This window comes from Chiloscyllium punctatum, chromosome 8, assembly GCF_047496795.1.
Source record: "Chiloscyllium punctatum isolate Juve2018m chromosome 8, sChiPun1.3, whole genome shotgun sequence".
Lineage (NCBI taxonomy): Eukaryota > Metazoa > Chordata > Chondrichthyes > Orectolobiformes > Hemiscylliidae > Chiloscyllium > Chiloscyllium punctatum.
Window position 1 is genome coordinate 12895629 of NC_092746.1, and position 19548 is coordinate 12915176.

The 19548-nt window shown below is 41.8% G+C and overlaps 1 protein-coding gene and 1 long non-coding RNA gene across 5 annotated transcripts in view; one reads left to right on the plus strand and one right to left on the minus strand.

Annotated features, from left to right (window-relative positions):
- Positions 1-204: 204 nt before the first annotated feature.
- Positions 205-19548, plus strand: part of irx2a (iroquois homeobox 2a) — a 38487-nt gene continuing 19143 nt past the window's right edge. The window contains exons 1-5 of one of the 4 annotated variants that reach the window (XM_072575162.1): positions 205-482; positions 1160-1366; positions 2323-2731; positions 3357-4049; positions 4313-5279. In XM_072575162.1, the coding sequence (XP_072431263.1) occupies positions 1364-1366; positions 2323-2731; positions 3357-4049; positions 4313-4356 (1149 nt within the window). In that variant the 5' untranslated portion in view covers positions 205-482; positions 1160-1363 and the 3' untranslated portion in view covers positions 4357-5279. Of the gene's footprint in view, positions 483-792; positions 1367-2322; positions 2732-3356; positions 4050-4312; positions 5280-8126; positions 8145-19548 lie in introns of those variants that run through there. The other 3 variants (XM_072575161.1, XM_072575160.1, XM_072575159.1) reach the window with 3 other exon arrangements.
- Positions 5603-12611, minus strand: LOC140480379 (uncharacterized). Its single transcript, XR_011961283.1, has 3 exons — positions 12508-12611; positions 9985-10199; positions 5603-5785 (listed from the first exon to the last, which is right to left on the minus strand). It is a non-coding gene; the product is annotated as an uncharacterized lncRNA (long non-coding RNA).

Consider the following 19548-nt stretch of genomic DNA (forward strand, 5'->3'; position numbering starts at 1 on the left):
CTCGTTCATTTTCAATGTATGTAACCCATGTACAGGTTCCCCCCCCCCCCCCCCCCATGTCACTTAGTAGCAGAAATAGCCGTGGTAGGCGATGGTATTTATAACCCAGAAATCTGTCGCGAAGGGGGAAAGCGGACGTACAAAATAAAGCGAAAGGCGAGGATCATAAATTAATCAGAGCCTAAATTGCAACAAAAGAATTCTATCGATGCCGAAAGTCCAGTTCAGATCGGCTACTTGCATTAGTATTTAGAAAGAGGAAAAGGCCGGGCGTGCAGCCCAGCTGGTTGGTTTATTGACATGATTTTTAACTTTTAAAATAAATCAACTTTTAGAGGACCGTGGACCAAGGTTATTGTCTGGTAACCCGATCGAGCAGCGAGGGATGTTTTTATTTTCCCGAAAGAGGGCCACAGCAGGACAGGCAAGCCGAGCGAGGACTGCCGGATAGCAGGAGGATTAAGCGTCGGTGAATAGAAACGGTGAGACAGAGGGGCGAGAACAAACAAACAAACAAAAAAAAGACCAGGGGAAAGAAACGGGAGCAAAACACATGGACGAGGGCCACGAGGTGATGATACGAGAGGTGCAAAAAGAGAGGGGCGATAATTTGAGACCATGTTTAATCGTTTCGGTGGAATGGGGGGTGGGGGGGGGAGAGGGCAGAGGGGATGTAGGACAGAGCGAGGGTCTGCAGCAAGTCTCTTGCAGCGAGCCGAGGGCCACTGGCCGCGAGCTGCTGCCTGCAGCTTCCCTCATGCAGCCGGAGCTGGGGAGGCCGAAGTAGGGCGGGGCGCTGCTATGTAAATAAGACGGGCTGATTGACAGGCGCTGCCCGCCGCCGCTCTATCTAACCAGAACTCAGCAGCAGCGTCCACCAAAAGCACTCAGGCTCTAGAGCAGTTCCTGCAGCTCCATGCAGACACCTTCCTAACCCAGCACTCAGCCAAAAGCAGGGGGGAAGCTCAACTATATGCTACTTCTCTAGTAACAATCGAATTCTCCTCTTTTCTCTCTTTCTGCCCTTTTTCTTTTTTTAAAAAAAAAGAGATTCTTTTGTGTTTCTTTTTTTTCCCCAATTTCTTCTGTTGCGTGCGGGTGTTGATTTTGGGGGGGTGGGGGCAAAGCAATGTCTTATCCTCAGGGTTATCTGTACCAGCCGGCAGGTTCGCTGGCTCTTTACTCGTGCCCGGCGTACAGTGCTTCCGCTCTGACCGCCCCGAGGAGCGACGAGCTGGGCAGAGCCTCGTCCGGCTCGGCGTTCAGTCCCTACGCGGGCTCGGCAGCATTCACAGCCCCCTCTACAGGCTTCACTAATCCGCTTCAGTACTCAACTGACCCCGCTACTGGATTCCCGTCCTACATGGTACGTCAATAAATTTCAACTGACTACATTTGCATTATTCTAAACATTAATTTATTTTGCATTTATTTCGTGCTCTGTAATTTGAGCAAAAGGCTTTTAACTTTAATGAAGTTTGCTACCGGAAAATGTTCGAACGTGTTACTTGTTAAATTATATACAAACTGGCTTGATGCAGCACAAGAATAGTGCTACCATACGCCAAGCACAGTCCGTAAATGTCGTGTTTTCATTTTAAAAAAAACAATTCGAGTAAGGGCAGTATTGAAAAAGGGTGAGATACAATTTTAAAAATGTACACCGATTTCTGAACAATACAGCACGACATTGGGTTAGATGCGAAATCACACACACACACACACAAAAGTTTGATGGGTTTTTTTTGAAAGGTCGAACTGCAAACGTCGGTAGAGGAGAAAAGTGGCGAACTGCACACGGTCAAAGTTTAAAAGAAAAATGACTGCTTTTTCGAAGTCAGGCCGGATGGGTGACTGAAACGCCGTAGAATGCACATAGTCAGGGAAGGTCAGCAGACAGTGTCGGCGCAGGCGAACCTCAATAGCTACCATATCCCAAAGTCCAGGAGCCGCGATTGCTTCAAAATATTTTTTTTTAAAGTGGATTTACTGTTTGTAAGTTTGATAACGTGCTTGATGAGAATGCACAAGGGAGATCCGCCGCCATTTTTAGGTGACATGAAAAAGAACTTTTAAGAATTAAGATGTTGGGGGGGGAAAAAAAACACCTATAACAATATCACTTCGATTAAATTCAGACCAGAAACTCAAACTAGAGAAACGTATTAGACCTCTGAGTGAATGCAATTGCATTTCATTATATTAACTAGATCCATTATGTAAATGTAAAAACAAACTGTCTTTATATTGCAAACTCCACTGATCAGTATATTGGTATGTCTATGTGTTGGCATAGTCATTGATATTTTGTTGTTTTTTTAGGGTTCCCCGTACGATGCTCACACCACAGGGATGGCTGGAACCCTCAGTTACCACCCCTACGGTAACGCGGCTTATCCTTATCAACTCAACGACCCGGCTTACAGGAAGAACGCCACCCGAGACGCCACGGCCACTCTCAAAGCCTGGCTACAAGAGCACAGGAAGAACCCGTATCCGACCAAGGGGGAGAAGATCATGCTGGCCATCATCACCAAGATGACCCTGACCCAGGTCTCCACCTGGTTCGCCAACGCCAGGAGGAGACTCAAGAAAGAGAACAAAATGACCTGGGCTCCGAGGAACAAGAGCGAGGACGAAGAGGAGGAGGAATCGGGAGACAGTGAAAGAAACAAGGAAGGGAGTTTGAAGAAAAAACACGACCAGAACGAAACATCAGCAGAGGATGAAGGTTTGTCCTGTTGAAAATTGTCTCCCATCATTTGATGTTATGCAATTACGACTGACAACATAGCATTTTATTAAGACAAATGTCGGAATCGATATTTGATGTCTTCCTGCTATGGTTGACTTAATGGAGCCAGGATGGGCACATTACTGACCGTGCAATCACACATACACAGGCTGAAACAGCATCAGCACCCTTGCGAACATTCATTTTTTTTACGAATGGCGAGTGTTCGCTTTTTGGAACGCCAATTTTAAATATTAGCAGCTATTAATTTCAGATGGAGCTGTTGAAGGAAGGCTTAAATATTCAGCGTTAACTAAGTTAGGTTATCACACGGGGCATCTTTTGTAGTAGTTGGCACTGGAGGGGAGCTGATCAGTTCCACCCCAGAACCAGTTACGCCACGCTGTATCCTGGTTGCTTCAGGAATTCAGTGCCCCACTGTACCAAGTGGCAACCGCTTTCAAAAGCACACACCAGTTTTGCCAGTGGCCTGTGTGTTTGCCTGAAAGGATGGCGCGTTTCGCTTGTGTGTTTTATTTCCGATGGCGTTGCTTTCCTCTTTGAAAGGCAAAAAGTTGTTGCAACTGATTTAACCGCGAGTTGTTCTGGTTTGATTTTTCAGGCATTAGTCTGCACGTTGACACGCTGACCGAGAGCTCCTGCTCCCCAGAATGCGAAGGAGACAAAGTGAGCAGGGTGGAGGGCAGCATTTGTGAATCTGGCTCCGAATCGAAGGAAAAATGTGACAATTGTATCGATGATGACGACGCCGTTGGTGGCGGTGATGATGATGATGATGATGATGGCAGCGATGAGGAGCGGGAGCTTTCTCACAAAACTATGAATTCCTCGCCTCTCACTCGGGTGGACGCGGCGCTGCTTCACGTTCAAGAAGACGAGAGCTCGGGGAGCAGAACCAAACACAGCCTGAACAGTATCATCACCTCCGCTTCACAGACTCCAGCCAGCAAACCCAAACTTTGGTCTTTAGCGGAAATCGCCACCTCGGATATTAAGCAGCAATTCGGACAGATTTGTTCTCCGTCGCCGAACTCCTCTTCGTCGACCTCTGGCTCTACCTACCCGGCCACCTCAATCCTGGGTAGGCCCATTTACTACACTTCACCCTTTTATACTAACTATACGAACTACGCCAACTTTAACCATCTGCAAAGCCAAGGCATCTTGCGATACAGCACCAACGAGACTGTCTTAAACACTGCCTCCTTGCACAAACAAAGTACTGACTCTCTGAAAAATGCCAGTCCTCAGCTCGAGCAACACTTCAGGGCCACAAATTACGACTCCAAAAAAGGTACGTGCTGATACCAGCGTTCTGCTTACAACTTGAGACCTGCACTGAGGTGCCGGCCATTAGCCATAGCAATCAAACGCCCTTAAAACGTCGTTACAGTACAAAGCTCCCAGTCCAAGTGTAATATGTTTGAACTGCATAATGTGCAAGGTACCTGAAACATTTATTTCTCTGGACTGGAAATGTGTACTAGCAATAGTAGTTGTTAGGCTGATAGCTATCCGCAGAGAGTGTAACTAAATGATGGTTGTATTTTTTGACAGACCCCAGTGATGTCTGCACAGTAGGAGTGCAACCATATCTGTAGATGTGTTATCAGCAGTGCAAGTAAGTGATCATATGAAAAGACGCATCTAAGATACAAACTTTGGAGTTTAAGCAGTGAAATCAATGTGCTGCAAAACGAGGAAGGGGGGATACAAATTAAATATTGGTCTGACTGAAAATTGTGTAAACTTATTTCGTGACATTATTTATTGGTAACAGACATGTAGGGTTTATAATAACAAAGGCCCACCCCGTCACAAATTCTGCAATATTTTAACCTGTGCTCAGTACGTCTCTGAAATTGTGACAGCTCTATGCTTACCAGTTGGTTGACTGGGATTCTGTTTTATTTCCTTGGTCTGCAGGTAGGTGTCACAATTGCTTTGAAAATGTCAGCGAGCCATCCCCCAGCTATTAAGCAAAAAAATGTATATAGTACTGGATCACATCTTGTGCCACTGTATAGAGAAAACCCCACAAAGCACTATTTTAATTCACAGATGATGTTACTAAGAAAGCAAATCCCTGCAACATATCTCTGCATTTGTTGGTTAATTATTATTCTGTATATGTGATTTTTGGAAAATGTCTTCTCAGGTTTTCTTCACTTGATCCGTTTATTTGCCACGTTCTAGGTGTAATGCGGCTTTATTGTAAAACTATTTGTAGATATACAGTAGAACAATGTGATTGAAGAACTTGAGTATCTGAAAAGTGGAAAACATTTGATATTTATTTTTGTAACGATGACACAAAGCTTCTAGTAATTTATGCAAGTTGTATTGCAATGGAATCTGAACATTTTGTAAATAAATCTGCTTGTTTTTTTTGGAAACGTGATAACAGTTACAATCTGGTTGTTATAGGGACTCTTTGCTAATTTATATCTTTAAATGTAAATAAAATTGAGTAGTCTGCAACTGCAATTTCTTTGAAATGTTTGAATTATTTGGCATTTTATCTTCAGAGGTATATTTGAATTTGAAATATTTGATTTAGTTTGGTTTTGGAAACTGAATTAAAGTCTCTTTAAACATGCGTTTGATACTTATTTCAATGCAAAATTATGATATATTAGTTTTGATGTATTAGTAGGGATTAAGACTGAGAAATGCTAGCAAACATTCGGACACATTCCAATAGTAATGTTACGCAAATTTAAACAATAGACAAAAGCAATTAAGTATTAAGTCCTTAAACCGCGTTTTCAGCGTGAGGATCATGCTTAGGCCCCTTTGTATCTTTGCTTAGTTTTTTCTCCCCCAGAGTTTGTCATTTACCTGTTGTGTTAGATCATCAAACCGAGCACAGTAACATTCCCGTAGTATAAATTCAAAACTCCGATAACCTTCAGCTTTGAATCGCATGCGAAGGTAAATGATTGGAACTCACACTATGCAATGCTGCAGCAAGAATGGGCTTTGTAATATCTTCGGGCTGGTCAATTAAAATCGGCTGGGTGAAGCTTTCTTTAACGTGGAAAACATTAATTAGAATATCTGAAGTATATATCTGGTCTCAAGCCAATTCGCAATGAAACAAAATACATTCAAATGAAAGTAGGCATAACGATCATGGTGGACTGAAATCCGAATAACATCAGCAGGTTGCTTTTGCTTCATCAGAAAAAGCCACAATTTATTCGATGGCAGGGAACATTGTGTTTAACTGAAATCTGAGGACGTGCAATTAATTATTATAATTAGCGCAATTTCTAAAGGAACATAAATATCCAAAATTAGCAAATGTGACAACTAGACGACCTGCAACAAGGCCGTTGACTTCGGTGCAATCAATCTCAAAATATTTCAAAGGCCCCGTGTATTCCACTCGGCAGAATGAGTAATAATGGTATACTGTGCGATTTTAAAAGGGGAGCATGAGGTCCCAGCGGGCGAAATATTAGTGGCAGTTCCGTTTGGAACGGCCAGTCGGGGTTCATTATGGTGTATATTCGACAATTTATAAAATCTTGTCTAAACATCTGCCATCTCAAATGCCTCAATCTGGCGGCTGAGGAGAAATTGCTTTAACAGGAGAAATTGACACGCAGGCTCTGATAGCTTCCCAAGTGACTTATTTCGCTCTGGAAATTGTTGGCGTTGGTCACTTCTCGTTAGCGAAGGGCATTTGAAAGTGATCCCCTGCAACACTTGAAGCCCTCAGCCTTGGGGATGTTAAGTGTCTAACGACCCATTAATTGATCAAGCCTGATATTGTTCTGCAGTAGTTCTTTTATTCAAGAAGAACAATGACTTTTTTTTGCCGTTTATCATTTATTGGAAATGTATTTCTTCCCCGCTTGACAAGAAAAGCTAGCCTTGTTAAACCAGGCGGAGGGTTTGACAGCCTCCACAAAACAATCAGGGCAAAATCAGCTTATGTTTGAAAATTCTGATTTTACATAGCAGGTCTAGTTTTTTTTTACATTGTACTAGGACCCGCATCCCCCCTCCCGTCCCATCCAATGGGCCACATTGTTAATAATTAAACAAAAGGTGACAACCAAATATAAACTCACGCCCAGTTATTTAACTAGGTTGATGTCCCTTCTCCCAGAATTAAACAATTAATCGCAGCACTGATTTTTTTAAATCTAAAATTTGCAATTGATCCATTATCTAAGAATATAGCTTTTCTTTTGGTTACGGGTTGTACTGTCTGGTGAAGGTGCCAGTGGTTTCTATCGCAGTATTAATTAGAATAGACTTTGCATTGTTTGCCTGTAGACAGAAGTGGTCATTAATTCGGCAATTGCATAACAGGGACTCAAAAGGTCACCAAGTGAAGAAAGTATACTCTATTTAAATAGTGCTTGGTATGAATAGGAGCGTGTCTCTAGGGCTTCAGAAGAACAACTCCAAAGACTAGCTGGGGTGATTTAAGCGCAAGGACAAACAGTCCACAACATCTAGTTCAGGGCGCTTTATTCGAGCTGATTTATTGAAATTTAATCTTTACTCTCAGGTGGGTTCCTGAGGGTATGTCGGTGTTGTCACATATTACTCGAGGCAGTTTCAAAATCGGGCTGCCGCTGTTCCTTTCTGTAGTCTCTTCAAATGTCAACATTTGTTCTGAATGAAAGAGTTATTGTTTCTCTGAGAGGGACACGGACCGCCCTTTTTTTTGGCTAGGGGAAATCTTTACCGTGATTGTTTGATTAAATGCAAAATACAGTCTCAAAAAAGAAGCAGCACACCGCGCGTAAATTTGACAATGTTACTGTTTGACAAGCTGCTTTTTGAAAGCCCAATATCCCTGCTGGACAAGGGTAGCAGAGATGTGTGCGCTTATTCAAGTTAACTGAAGAAGCATTTCACAAACCTAATGGGAACAGTTTGAATGCCATAATGAAGACAATCAGCTGCATTTGCTACACGTTCCTTGACAATTAAATAGCCCAGAAAAGCAGTGAAGTCTTCGCCTTGAATGAGCTAATTATCTTCATTAAATGTAGAAAGTGCACTGACAACACAGTACCACCCTTTCTCCTTACCCTGTCTGCAAATTATAACCATCAGCAATATTCAACAGGAATCCTCCTTAAGTACACATTACAGTATATTTATTCAGTAACATAGAGAATGACTGTACTCAATACTTTTTTTGCGAAAATTTAAGATTTGGATTTCAATGGACAGTCAGTATGTATGGAAACAGTTGTGGTCGTAGTTGCCTGTGTGTGTGTTGGGGTGGGGGTAGGGGGTAATATTGGTTATATTAATGCAATGATTAAGTTAATCGGAATTCGGTGTGTGGGAGTAGGTATCATTGGATCGTGCTAGGTGATTTCGTTTCATTTCCTTTCAGATAATATTTCGGATCCACAGGATAAGCAAATCACACACTCATGACTCTCCATCCACCACTGCGATACAATTAAAACCATTCGCAGCAATACATTGGTAGAAATATTTCCAGGACGATACCCGGTTTGTTTTACTTTCTTTTATTTTAAAACTCCACAAAATAGTCGATTCTTACTTCGGCAACTGTTATTTAACAAATACACCTAAATATGTAACGATGCTTCAGTTAGACGGTACTAACCAGGAGGCAATCCAGTCACAATTAACAACTGTTCAGGTATTCGTGTGGATTCAGAAGCATTCCATGTAGGGATGGGTCAGCAGCGAATCCAGAAGAAAATGTTAAATAATTTTCTAGTTTGTTTCTAATACAGTTTGGAGTTGTCTCACCAAAATCGGTTCCCAAAAGTTTTGTAAAACAGTAATCTTAATTTCTGATAACTTTAGCCAACTCATTACTCCATTTGACAAGAAAACATTCGAAGTCCTAGCTTGCACAAAGAAACCACGCCAGTTAACAATCATTGGCTAAGGCTACTGTACGTCCCAAGTTTGCGAGGCAGAAATTGGTTTGATATTAATTCATGCCAGTTTCTCAACAATAGAGATGTGAACAATAGCTTCTAACGATCTGAATATACGCGCCCAAAGAACAAATATGGTTATTTTCTAAGTTCTAATTACTTTGTACAATTGCAGGTAATTAACCGACCAAAATGTGGTGTAATTACATTTGTATTCAAATCGACTAAAATAATTCATGTATGCATTTTTTAAAAAAACCATAGCGAAATGTTTATAGTAAATTTTTTATTATTGATAAATAATATCTACTTTGATCAAGATGTGTTATTGTTTGAAATAGTTGGGGAAAATCAAATACCTAAATAAATATATATATTAAGTGCAGTTAAAAAAACCACGATGAATGTTTTGTTTTAAAGATTTAATTTAGTAGAGTGCGCATGTTATTCTATTTAATTTTGGAAAATAGAATAAGTGAACACTTTATGTGTGTTTGATGAATAGGTTGGCACGATTGATAATGCAAAGCCATCTAACTATTATCAAGCTGTACAGTCACAGTGCACTCTCTCATGTGCATGACAGACACATGCAAGCAGTCACTCTGGGTAAAAATAGAACTTGTGTTTACTGGAGCAGGTCCCCCGAGCCCAGCCAATAGGCAAGGATTTGCTAATGAAGTCATTCCTGATCTGGTTATAATTTGGTAAGCAATGTTGCTTCTTGCCCTCGCCTGTTCTCTGCGGTGTCTAGTAAAGGCAGGTTCACAGTGTTCATTCTGTAGCCTATAAATAATCATTATGATGGAAAAGGCCGAAATGACAAACAAATAGACGGCAGCTGGGATTGATGAGGGTGATCAAAGTTAGTGGGCAGGTCCTGTTCAAAGTATCAGCATGCCTCAGCCCCATAAAGGTGCCAGCAGCCCCTTTTTCTTGCAGATCAAGGAATGGGGCAAAACGAGTGGATTTCTAACCCCTGACATTTCTCTAGAACAAAGACATGGGAACTTACACGATACTAATTACAGCACCTCGGGGGACCCTTGGAGTCGGCAGAGCCAAATTAACACGAACGCATTTTCGAGACGGGTTTCACCATATACATTGTAATTCATATAGACACGCATACCTGGTTACTTTTACTTCCGTGTCAGTTTAAGAACGCCTTAAGCTAACCACTCATAAGTCAGAAAATAAACAGCATATTTTAGAAGCATTCCAACTCTATACTGCATTTTCCAAGAAGTAATGTAAACACCAGCTTCTGCAGGCATCATGTTAAAAGCTGATACATAGATATATTATATAAAATAACAAAAGTGTTCTATTTACCATGTCTGCTCGTTCTTTTACTTTGTCCTGCCAATGCTCTGGCTTCCAAATTATGTCCTCACGCAAACGGATGTGTACGTTTTGTTTTGTGCAAATCGCTGAGGCTATTAAAATGTTTTATAGTTTCAAAGCCCTAATTGCGATTGTAAATCTTTAATAAGGCCCAAATATCCCAGATGCACAGAACTCTTCCTCGTGTTATGTCATGTCTCCTCCTGTCAGTGAAAAATACCACATGTAACTTTTTTATTGGGTTGGGTGGAGAGGGGGACAGGGCATTAACAAGTCCATTGCACATAATAATACACAAATCTAACGTCACACTTGTTTTTGTTATGGCGTTTAAGATTCATCGACATTAACAAAGCTTGTGTTACGATTAGCGCAGTTTTGTAATTTCACCACTTCGTTCGATTATTTTCAATAGAACATTGACAACTGAACGACGACTAGGGCGAGTTTAGCATTTAATTTCAGAACACTGAAAAGCACTAGCAAAGTCTTTTTTTTACACACCCAGTGTTGCAGTAGAAGCGCCTATCTGCACAGTTCCAATTGAAAAAGATTTCTGTTTGACTCTCTCCTGAGATAATACCAAGTTCCCATATACCTTACACATATTTATTACCTTCATTTGGGGACTTAAAGGAAGTTTTGTGCAGGGGTCTGGTAGGGGCGGTTGTCATAAATATTCGTTCTGTACTGTAAACATTGCCTGGCCATTAGAGTCTTGGAGTCGGGCAGACTATACAGATTCCTCAACTGCAAGGATTTTTGCAATCCACATTAGATTTCTGTCATGCTTTGCAGCAGAACACGATATCCCCTAAAGAACCAAGAAAAAATATCCTGACAGCTAACATTAGTTAAGTGCGCAATGAATAAACCCTTGCGCGCAGTTTCGGGGCTAATTAAGATTCTGTTTAAAGTCCCTGTTTAGCAGATCTGCATGGAATGTTAATGCAGCTTTGACTAACTGTAAGAAGAAAACTGCATTTTAAGAGCCATTCTTGGGCGATAACATCTCTCACTTCTGTATTCAAGGTCTGTCCGAGCCTGTTACGAAGTCATTATCTCAAATTACTCCATCACTTCATTTTAGGGTTTGGGCAAGCAAGGCTCTCTGCTTAGTGAGGAGCTGCCTCGTCTCACAAAGCCTATACTCTCTGAGGGGATAAAGGATGAATTAAGCCAGTATCTCTACCTTAGAGGGTTTGCTCCTTCGAGTTCCTGGACAAATATAGCCAGAATTCAGTAAGCAGATTATATCTATTGCTGGCGTCTCAACTGAAATCCCCGAAGGCTTTTTGACCCTTTGAAGTTTTCTCTATTTTGCTTACACAGAAGTTTACATGATTAAGTCAGGTTTTTACAAGGCTCAACAAGGAAAATTTAATCACCTCTGGACACTCAACACCAAAAATACACAAGGCGATAAATTCTGCAACTTCAGCAAGCTATAGAAAGAGGTTTCTTTTTAATTAAGCGGAAAACTTTATTTATTGTTGGAGGCGTGTCACTTACAAAGTTCACGACGCAAGGAGTTTACAGAAGTATGTTCAACTAATTAATTAAACTTGACTAAAATGTTGAATCCCTATAAACAAATGTTATTAATGGATTATTGACTCGCGGACAATTTGTGACTTTCTGTTTCACAAACCCATATGACTCTCCGAAAACAGATTTCGTTGATACGCATTAAGTAACAGAGCAATACTTCACTTGTCTTAAAGCCCATTTGCACCATGTCTGAAGCAAAAATGCTATTTTTGGAAACCGCTTCCTTGCAGAAGGCGAGCAGTGCAAACAGCGACTGTTCGCAGCTTCGTTACACTCTAGGTCGGAGACAAACACACACGCTCCGCAAAATTCGTTTGATAACCTGTTACTGTTCTGAAAGTTTCAGTAACAGAGAAAACGAGCCATTTGTGGACGCGCTAACAATTTTGTATTGACAAATCCTGACGGATTATCTGGCTATGGTTGTGTTGTTATGCGCGGTGTCCTTATAACAACAAACAAATGGCACATTTTCTATTGCAATTTGTGCAAGAGGGTTTTCTTTTTCAAAATTGGGATCGTTCGTTGAGGAGAATTCTGCGCTGCATAACTCCATAAATGCTCTTAGTCCCTCAACACAGCAGCCTCGCGACAGGCGAGCGTTAAAGCGGCATTATCATTCATTAAGATTATGTTTAAAATTAGATGCATCAACAGAAAAGCCACAAATCCGTGTTGGTTTTCTTTTTCTTTATTATTAGGTATTAAGTTGCAAAGCAGGTTAAGGGCACTGGCAACAGGGCGATCTACTGATTATTCCTGCGTTGGGGTATCGTTTCATATTCTTCCTAAGCTCTTTTTGACTATCGTATGAACTGAAGACGTCTTCAGACTCAGCAACGTGAGGGATGCGCGGATGTTCCACACTGCCCGCCTCCAGAACACACATACACACACACACACAGACAAACGAACAACTTTGCAGTATGTCAAATCCCAAAGCAAAGCCAGAACACTCACTTTGAGACAAGCTCTGCTTTCAGGGCACTCAGCTTTCAGCGAAATCACCCAGGAATATTAGTCTTATTTCATTTAATCACCAAGTCCTAACAACGAAGATTTCAATTCATTAAAGGCACTCAAAAATTCTGCCCAGCTGTTTCCAGCCGCTTGGCTGAGGACGAGGTGGAGAAAGATTCGCAACTCAATCCTCAGAAACGCTGGGCTGTGTTCAGCATAATTCATCCGTCTAATTACACTTTCATCTCTTTCTTCTTAAATGATCCCAGTTATAGACAGATGGCCCTTTCGCCGAGCCCCTCTGTTCCTACGGTATTAAATAAAGAATGTGATACTTGCAGAAATCCCCACTATATCTGCAGGCATTTACTACTCATTTACATCTTTGATCAGTCGCATGGAAACAAAAAAACAAACTACATTTTAAAAAAAAGATAACGCAGAGGGAAAGGATCACAATTTTGAAAAGCGCGCACGAGGGGAATGCTAATGCCAACATGATTAAAAAGATAAACTTTCCCTTTAAAACTTTGAAATTGTCAGTTGATCTGCTGAAAGCGACTAGCAAATGACAACGAGGTCATTCCACTCAAGACAGCACTGGCAGGATCAGCGGTGTCCAGACATTTCTTGCCATATAAACTGGAACGCTTTAAAACCACTGATGACATCTAGCATATCATTAAGGAAGGGCGAACCCGCTCGACCCTCGGAGAGGAAGGAGAACTCGGTGTCCCAGCGCTGAAAAGAAAACCCCTTGACTATAATAATAAGAGTAAAATTTAAATGTCCTTTATAAAGGAATAGATGTAACATTGGTGCGGTCGCCTGAAGGTGCGCGTTTCACATTTTGAGTGACATAGCTCTTTTTGGTCACACGAGGTGACTTGTGCCCTAGAAATCAACGTACACACTCACACAATAGTCTGAGCAGCAGCTATTGGCGGCCTGGCTGCTTGCATTCACACGAAGTGTCTCTTGACCACTTTTGTACATGTAAAGAATCATGAATGGTCTACGCTAGCAATACGTTTCACTCCCTCAGCAAAGACTCATTGGTATGTTATGTGACGCACGTGAACAGAAATGTAATGTTTGGAAGCAAGACTTATTTGCTGACACCCAGGCTATATTCTTTGTGAAATAACTTAGATTGACCCATTACCTTACTAAAGGAACTAGCCCCCAATATTAAGGCATTGGAGATCCTTGAATAAGATCAGTCTCTCTGCCAAGCAAGTAATTGAAAGAGAAAAGTAATAGGCCATATAGCATTTGAAGATTTGGATAATTTGAGTAAACTTAACTCAGCCCAGTTTCAGACAAAACATAGTGATTTGATTGAAAAAAAATCCCTTAGCCTTAACATGCTTGGTAGTTGGATGCCAAACTTTCTTCTCTGTTCTTTTCTTGAGATCACTTTATCTCTAGTCGCTGTCAGCATTCCTGAGCTTGGACTTATCAGTTGCTTCCCATCTCTAGAAGCCACAGCCCCTGGCTCTGATCCTATGCACCTGTTAGGACCTGCTGGCACTGTCTGCACTCTGTTCAGCAAGTACAATTTGGCAAGTTGTGCCACAGCTTGGGGCTTTTCGGTAATTGCCTACAAAGATTTTTTTCTTCCTTGTACATATCTAACAACAGATGCATTTAATTAACACCATAAACAGTGTTATTCATTTGGTTCCCTATAGCAAGACAGTGTGTATAGCGAAAGTAAACAGATTGTACAACAAAGTGTTCTGTTGCTGTCAGCAACAGTTCTGAAAATGAAACACTTCCCTTTGACTTACAATTGGCTGACAATCAGCACATAATGAATATTAGCTCCCAGGCCTAAAGAGAAAGATGTGTGGGAAAACTTTAATTAAAAGCTTGTCAGTACAACTTTACCTGGGTGACATCATCTGACTACAATCTATTGCTGCTGTAGTCGTCTGTGAGTTAATGGATTGCATTCTTGTCTTGCCAAAAGCAAAGCCTGCAAGTTAACAACATTAAAGATGGCCAGCAATAACATTCCAGGGAGCACTTTCTGTGCTATATTTATTTTATTAGCAAGCACTATTAGTTAGTCCTTTAATAGCTACATTTTAGGAGCAGTCATTTAAGGTTAATTTCTTGAAAATGTTACTTAAATGCTAATTTAATTTTTATATATTTAGCTCTATTGCTTTTTGTCAGGCATGCTGTTTTCATAATGCAAATTTAAACAGTTCAATATAAAAATGAGCACTTTAATTTTTATTAGGGATACCAAATACTGAAAAAATGCTTAAGGACTTATAAAACCCCGGTTAAGTGTTTCAAGAAAAGAGGCAAAGTTATTAATGCAGAAGAAAAAGCTGATTTTACACATAACTGTCTTAACAGCAAACAAGCAGTGCTCTTAATTGTAAATTTATTTATAGTGCAGTTCCCACCCACCCCCTCACCCCACCCCCTCCATTTCTGTCTTTGGCAGATGTACAAAAAGGGTCTCACTGTGAAGAGTGTATCAGAGTGGTGGTGCTGTATATGACTTCTTTGTTAGTAACAGAGCTGTAAACAATGAGAATTATATTAGAGGTCATAACATGCAATATCCAAGAGTGCCAACAGTGATGTGTTACTGTGTTGATTTTGCAAAAGCTGCATTGTTATTTATGTTGCAAATCATACCTTCATAAGAAGTAATTATATTCTTGAGTTCATAATTATATTATTCATAATGAACAATAATAACTCATGGGTAATTTGTCACTGACAGAATGTTGTAATATCTTGAATTCTCTAGCTTGGCTATAGGTGTGTCATGAACACCTGGGCAATGCTACAGGCTTGATAGACAGCCACAAATTAATGCATGCTGTTTACACCATCATAAGTTATTTTTTAATACACTTCCATGTTCCTTGAACAGGACTTCTGTATACTTTAAAGGTAGGCAGCCATAACCCTTTAGTGAGGAGAAAGTGAGGTCTGCAGATGCTGGAGATCAGAGTCGAGAGTTTGTTGCTGGAAAAGCACAGCAGGTCAGGCAGCGTCCGAGGAGCAGGAGAATCATTGTTTCGGGCAGGAGCCTGACGAGGGACCCCGCCCCAATTGTTGATTCTCCTGTTCCTCGGATGCTGCTTCACCTGTTGTGCTTTTCCAGCAATACATAACCCTTTAGTGAGTTGGCTTCACATTTTGCCAATCTACCTGGTCTTGTACAAGCTAAGCGACAGTTACTATGTAATGGCTTGACCTTTGCTAGTCTTCACAAGGTAGTTACAGTTTCTTCAACTGCAGACATTTTACATAGAGTATGGATTGGATGGTCAATATATCAAATTTTATGCTCTTAGTTTAATAATTAGAAGTATTTATTGCATTTGCTGATAAGCCTGACACCAAGGCAGTGTTAGTGTATAAGACAGTGTCGATTGAATGAATATCATACCAATCACACACCCTAGAAACAACAATTTTTGTAAATTTTGATCTTACTGATCCAGCATGTCAAAATAAAATAGTAACCACATTTATATTTGTCCACTCTGTTGCCTGTAATTGTATAGGGAAAGAATGGCTGGAATTTAATGTTCCCAACATGGATTCTGCCTGTTGTTTGCAGAACTGGTACAAAACCATTATCGCTGTCCTGGGGAGGTCTGACCATATTTGTGTATGACAACATTTCCCTGGCCAGCATCAAGCCTTCTTCATGACTTAGGATGCCAGCAGCAGAAATCTCACTCATGGTGTACTACTAACCAATCCGGAACCAGCAGCTTTCCATTATTGACAGCACAGTGGTGGTGGTGGCTGCAGTTGGTGGTACTGCAGGAATGTTACCAAGGATTGTTGTTGGATCCTTGGATGTTGGATGAGGGCGGGTGGGGCGTTTGAGCAGACTGTCATAAGCAGGGGCTAACAGAGCCAAGAGCAAAGGGTGGTTTTCAACATAGTTGATTGGGTAAGGTGCCAGTCAGTGAGGACCACTCTTTCCCTCTCCCATTATGACTTCTTCCCCCGAAAAGTAGTAAACCTGCAGGGCAGCTTGTGCAAAATTCGGGAACACCATGCAGTTAACAACAAAAACAGAAGTTGCTGGAAAAGCTCAGTAGGTCTGGCAGCATCTATGAAGAGAAATCAGAGTTTATGGTTCAGGTTCAGTGACCTTCCTCAAAACTGATGATAGCTAGGGAAAATGTCAGTTTATTTGCAGAAGATGGTGGTGGGGGGGTGCGGGGGGGGGGGGGGGGGGTGTATAAGGAGTAAATGATAGTTGGGGATAGAGCCCAAAGAGAGCGAAGAGCAATTGGACAGATAAAGCAGTGAGCAATGATCTGGCTAGGAGAGTGAAGAGCTGTTAATGGAGACTGATAGTGGCTAACAATAGGTAGTGTGTAATGGCAGACTATATGATAACAAGGCCGGGTGTATAGGATTAGGGGGCCAGGACCTGGGAGAGTTCAGGCCTTTGATATTGAGTCTGGAGGGCTGCAGCGTCCCCAGACAAAAAAAATGAGGTGCTGTTCATGCTGAGCGTTGCTGGAACACAGCAGCAAGCCTGAGAAAGAGATGTTGGCCAGTGAATAGGGTAGTGTGTTAAAGTGGCAGGCAACTGGAAGCTCAGGGGCATTTCTGTGGGCAGAACATAGGTGTTCTGTGAAGGAGTCGTCCAGTCTATGCTTTGTCTCCCCAAAGTAGAGGAGACCACATTGTGAGCTGCGAATGCATTAGACTAGATTGAGAGAAGTGTGGGTAAAGTGCTGCTGCACCTGGAAGGTGTGTTTGAGCCCTTGGATACTGAGGAGGGAGGAGGTAAGTGGGTAGGTGTTACACCTTCTGTGATTATAGGGAAAAGTGCCATGGGGTTGTTGGGAGTGAAGGAAGAGTGGACCAGGTTATCCGGGAGGGAATGGCCCCTGCAGAAGGCAGACAATGGTGGGCAGGGGAACATGTGTCTGGGGAGTGGCACCTTGCTGGAGGTGGCAGAAATGGCAGCTGATGAACTTCTGGATGTGGATGCTGGTGGGATGGTAGGTAAGGACAAGAGGAACCTTATCGTTGTTGCGGGAGGGAATCGAGGGGGGTGAGTACCCTATTCCGTGGCCAACATCTCTGTCTCAGGCTTGCTGCTGTGTTCCAGCAAAGCTCAACGCAAGGTGGAAGAGCAACAACTCATTTTTCATCTGGGGACCTTGCAGCCCTCCGAACTCAATATCAAGGGCTTGAACTCTCCCATATCCTAGCCCTCTAATCCCATATACCCGGCCTTGTTATCATATAGTATGCCGTTACACACTACCTATTGTTAGCCACCAAGCGGAAAAGGGAAGCGTACATAAGGTCCAGGCAGCTAAGAACAGAACGGGCCCTGGAGGAATATCGGGAGAGTAGGACTAGTCTTAAATGATGAATCAACTTGGCTAAACGGGGTCATGAAGTAGCTTTAGCGAGCAGAATCAAGGGGAATCTTTATTCTTATGTAAGAAACAAACGGGTAACTAGAGAAAGGATTGGTCCACTAAAGGATAAGGAAGGAAGCCTGTATGTTGAACCCGAGAAAATGGTTGAGATTCTGAATGATTTCTTTGCTTAAGTGTTCACTGAGGAGAGAGGCATGATGAATGTTGAGATTAGAGATAGAAGTTCAATTACTTTGGATCATGTTGACATAAGTGGGGAAGATGTATTAGGTAGACTAGAGGTTATCAAGGTGGACAAATCCCCAGGACCGGATGGGATCTATTTCAGGTTGCTGAGAGAGGCGAGAGAGGAAATATCTCGGGCCCTGACAGATATCTTTGTAGCATCCTTAAACACAGGTGAGGTGCCAGAGTACAGAAGGGTTGCTCATGTTGTCCCCCTGTACAAGAAGGGTAGTAGGGATATTTCAGGTAACTACAGACTAGTGAACCTGACGTCAGTGGTGGGAAAGTTGCTGGAGAAGGTACTGAGGGCTAAAATCTATTTATATTTGGAAAAAAATGAGCTTGTCAGTTATGGGCAACATGGTTTTGTACAATGTCTTGTACAGGGGAGATTGTGCCTTACCAACTTAGTAGAATTCTTTGAGGAAGTGACCAAGTTGATAGATGAAGGAAATACTGTAGATATCATATACATGGACTGTAGTAAGGCGTTTGATAAGGTTCCCCGTGGTAAACTAATGGAGAAAGTGAAGTCACATAGTGTGCACGGTGTTCTAGCTAGGTGGATAAAGAACTGGTTGAGCAACAGGAGACAGTAGTAGTTGAAGGGAGTTTCTTGAAATGGAAAAAGGTGACCAGTGGTGTTCCACAGGGATCAGTGCTGGGGCCACTGTAGTTTGTGATATACATAAATGATCTGGAAGAGGGCACTGTTGGTATGATCAGCAAGTTTGCAGATGACATGAGGATTGGTAGAGTAGCAGAAAGCATAGGGGACTGTCAAGGAGTACAGGAGAATATAGATAGACTGGAGAGTTGGGCAGAGAAGTGGCAGATGGAGTTCAATCCAGGCAAATGTGAGGTGATGCATTTTGGGTAGTCTAATTCTCGAGCAAATTATACAATGAATGGAAGAGCCTTGAGAAAAGTTGATGAGCAGAGAGATCTGGGAGTGTAGGTCCATTGTACCCTGAAGTTGCTGCACAGGTAGATAGAGTGGTCAAGAAGGAATATAGCATGCTTGCCTTCATTGGACGGGGTATTGAGTATAAGAGCTGGCAGGTCATGTTAAAATTGTACAAGACATTGGTTCGGCCATGTTTAGAATACTGTGCACAGCTCTGGTTGCCACGTTACCAAAAGGTTTGGACAGGGTACAGAGGTTTATGAAGATGTTGCCTGATATGGAAGGTGCTAGCTATGAAGAGAGGTTGAGTAGGTTAGATTTGTTTTCATTAGAAAAAAGGAGATGGGGGGGTGGGGGTTGGTGGGGGACCTGACTGAGGTCTACAAACATGAAGACTACAGACAGGATAGATAGAATTAAGATTTTTCCCAAGGTGAAGGATTCAATAACAAGAAGACATGCTTTCAAGGTGAGATCTGAAAAGTTTAAGGGGGATACACGTGGCAAGTA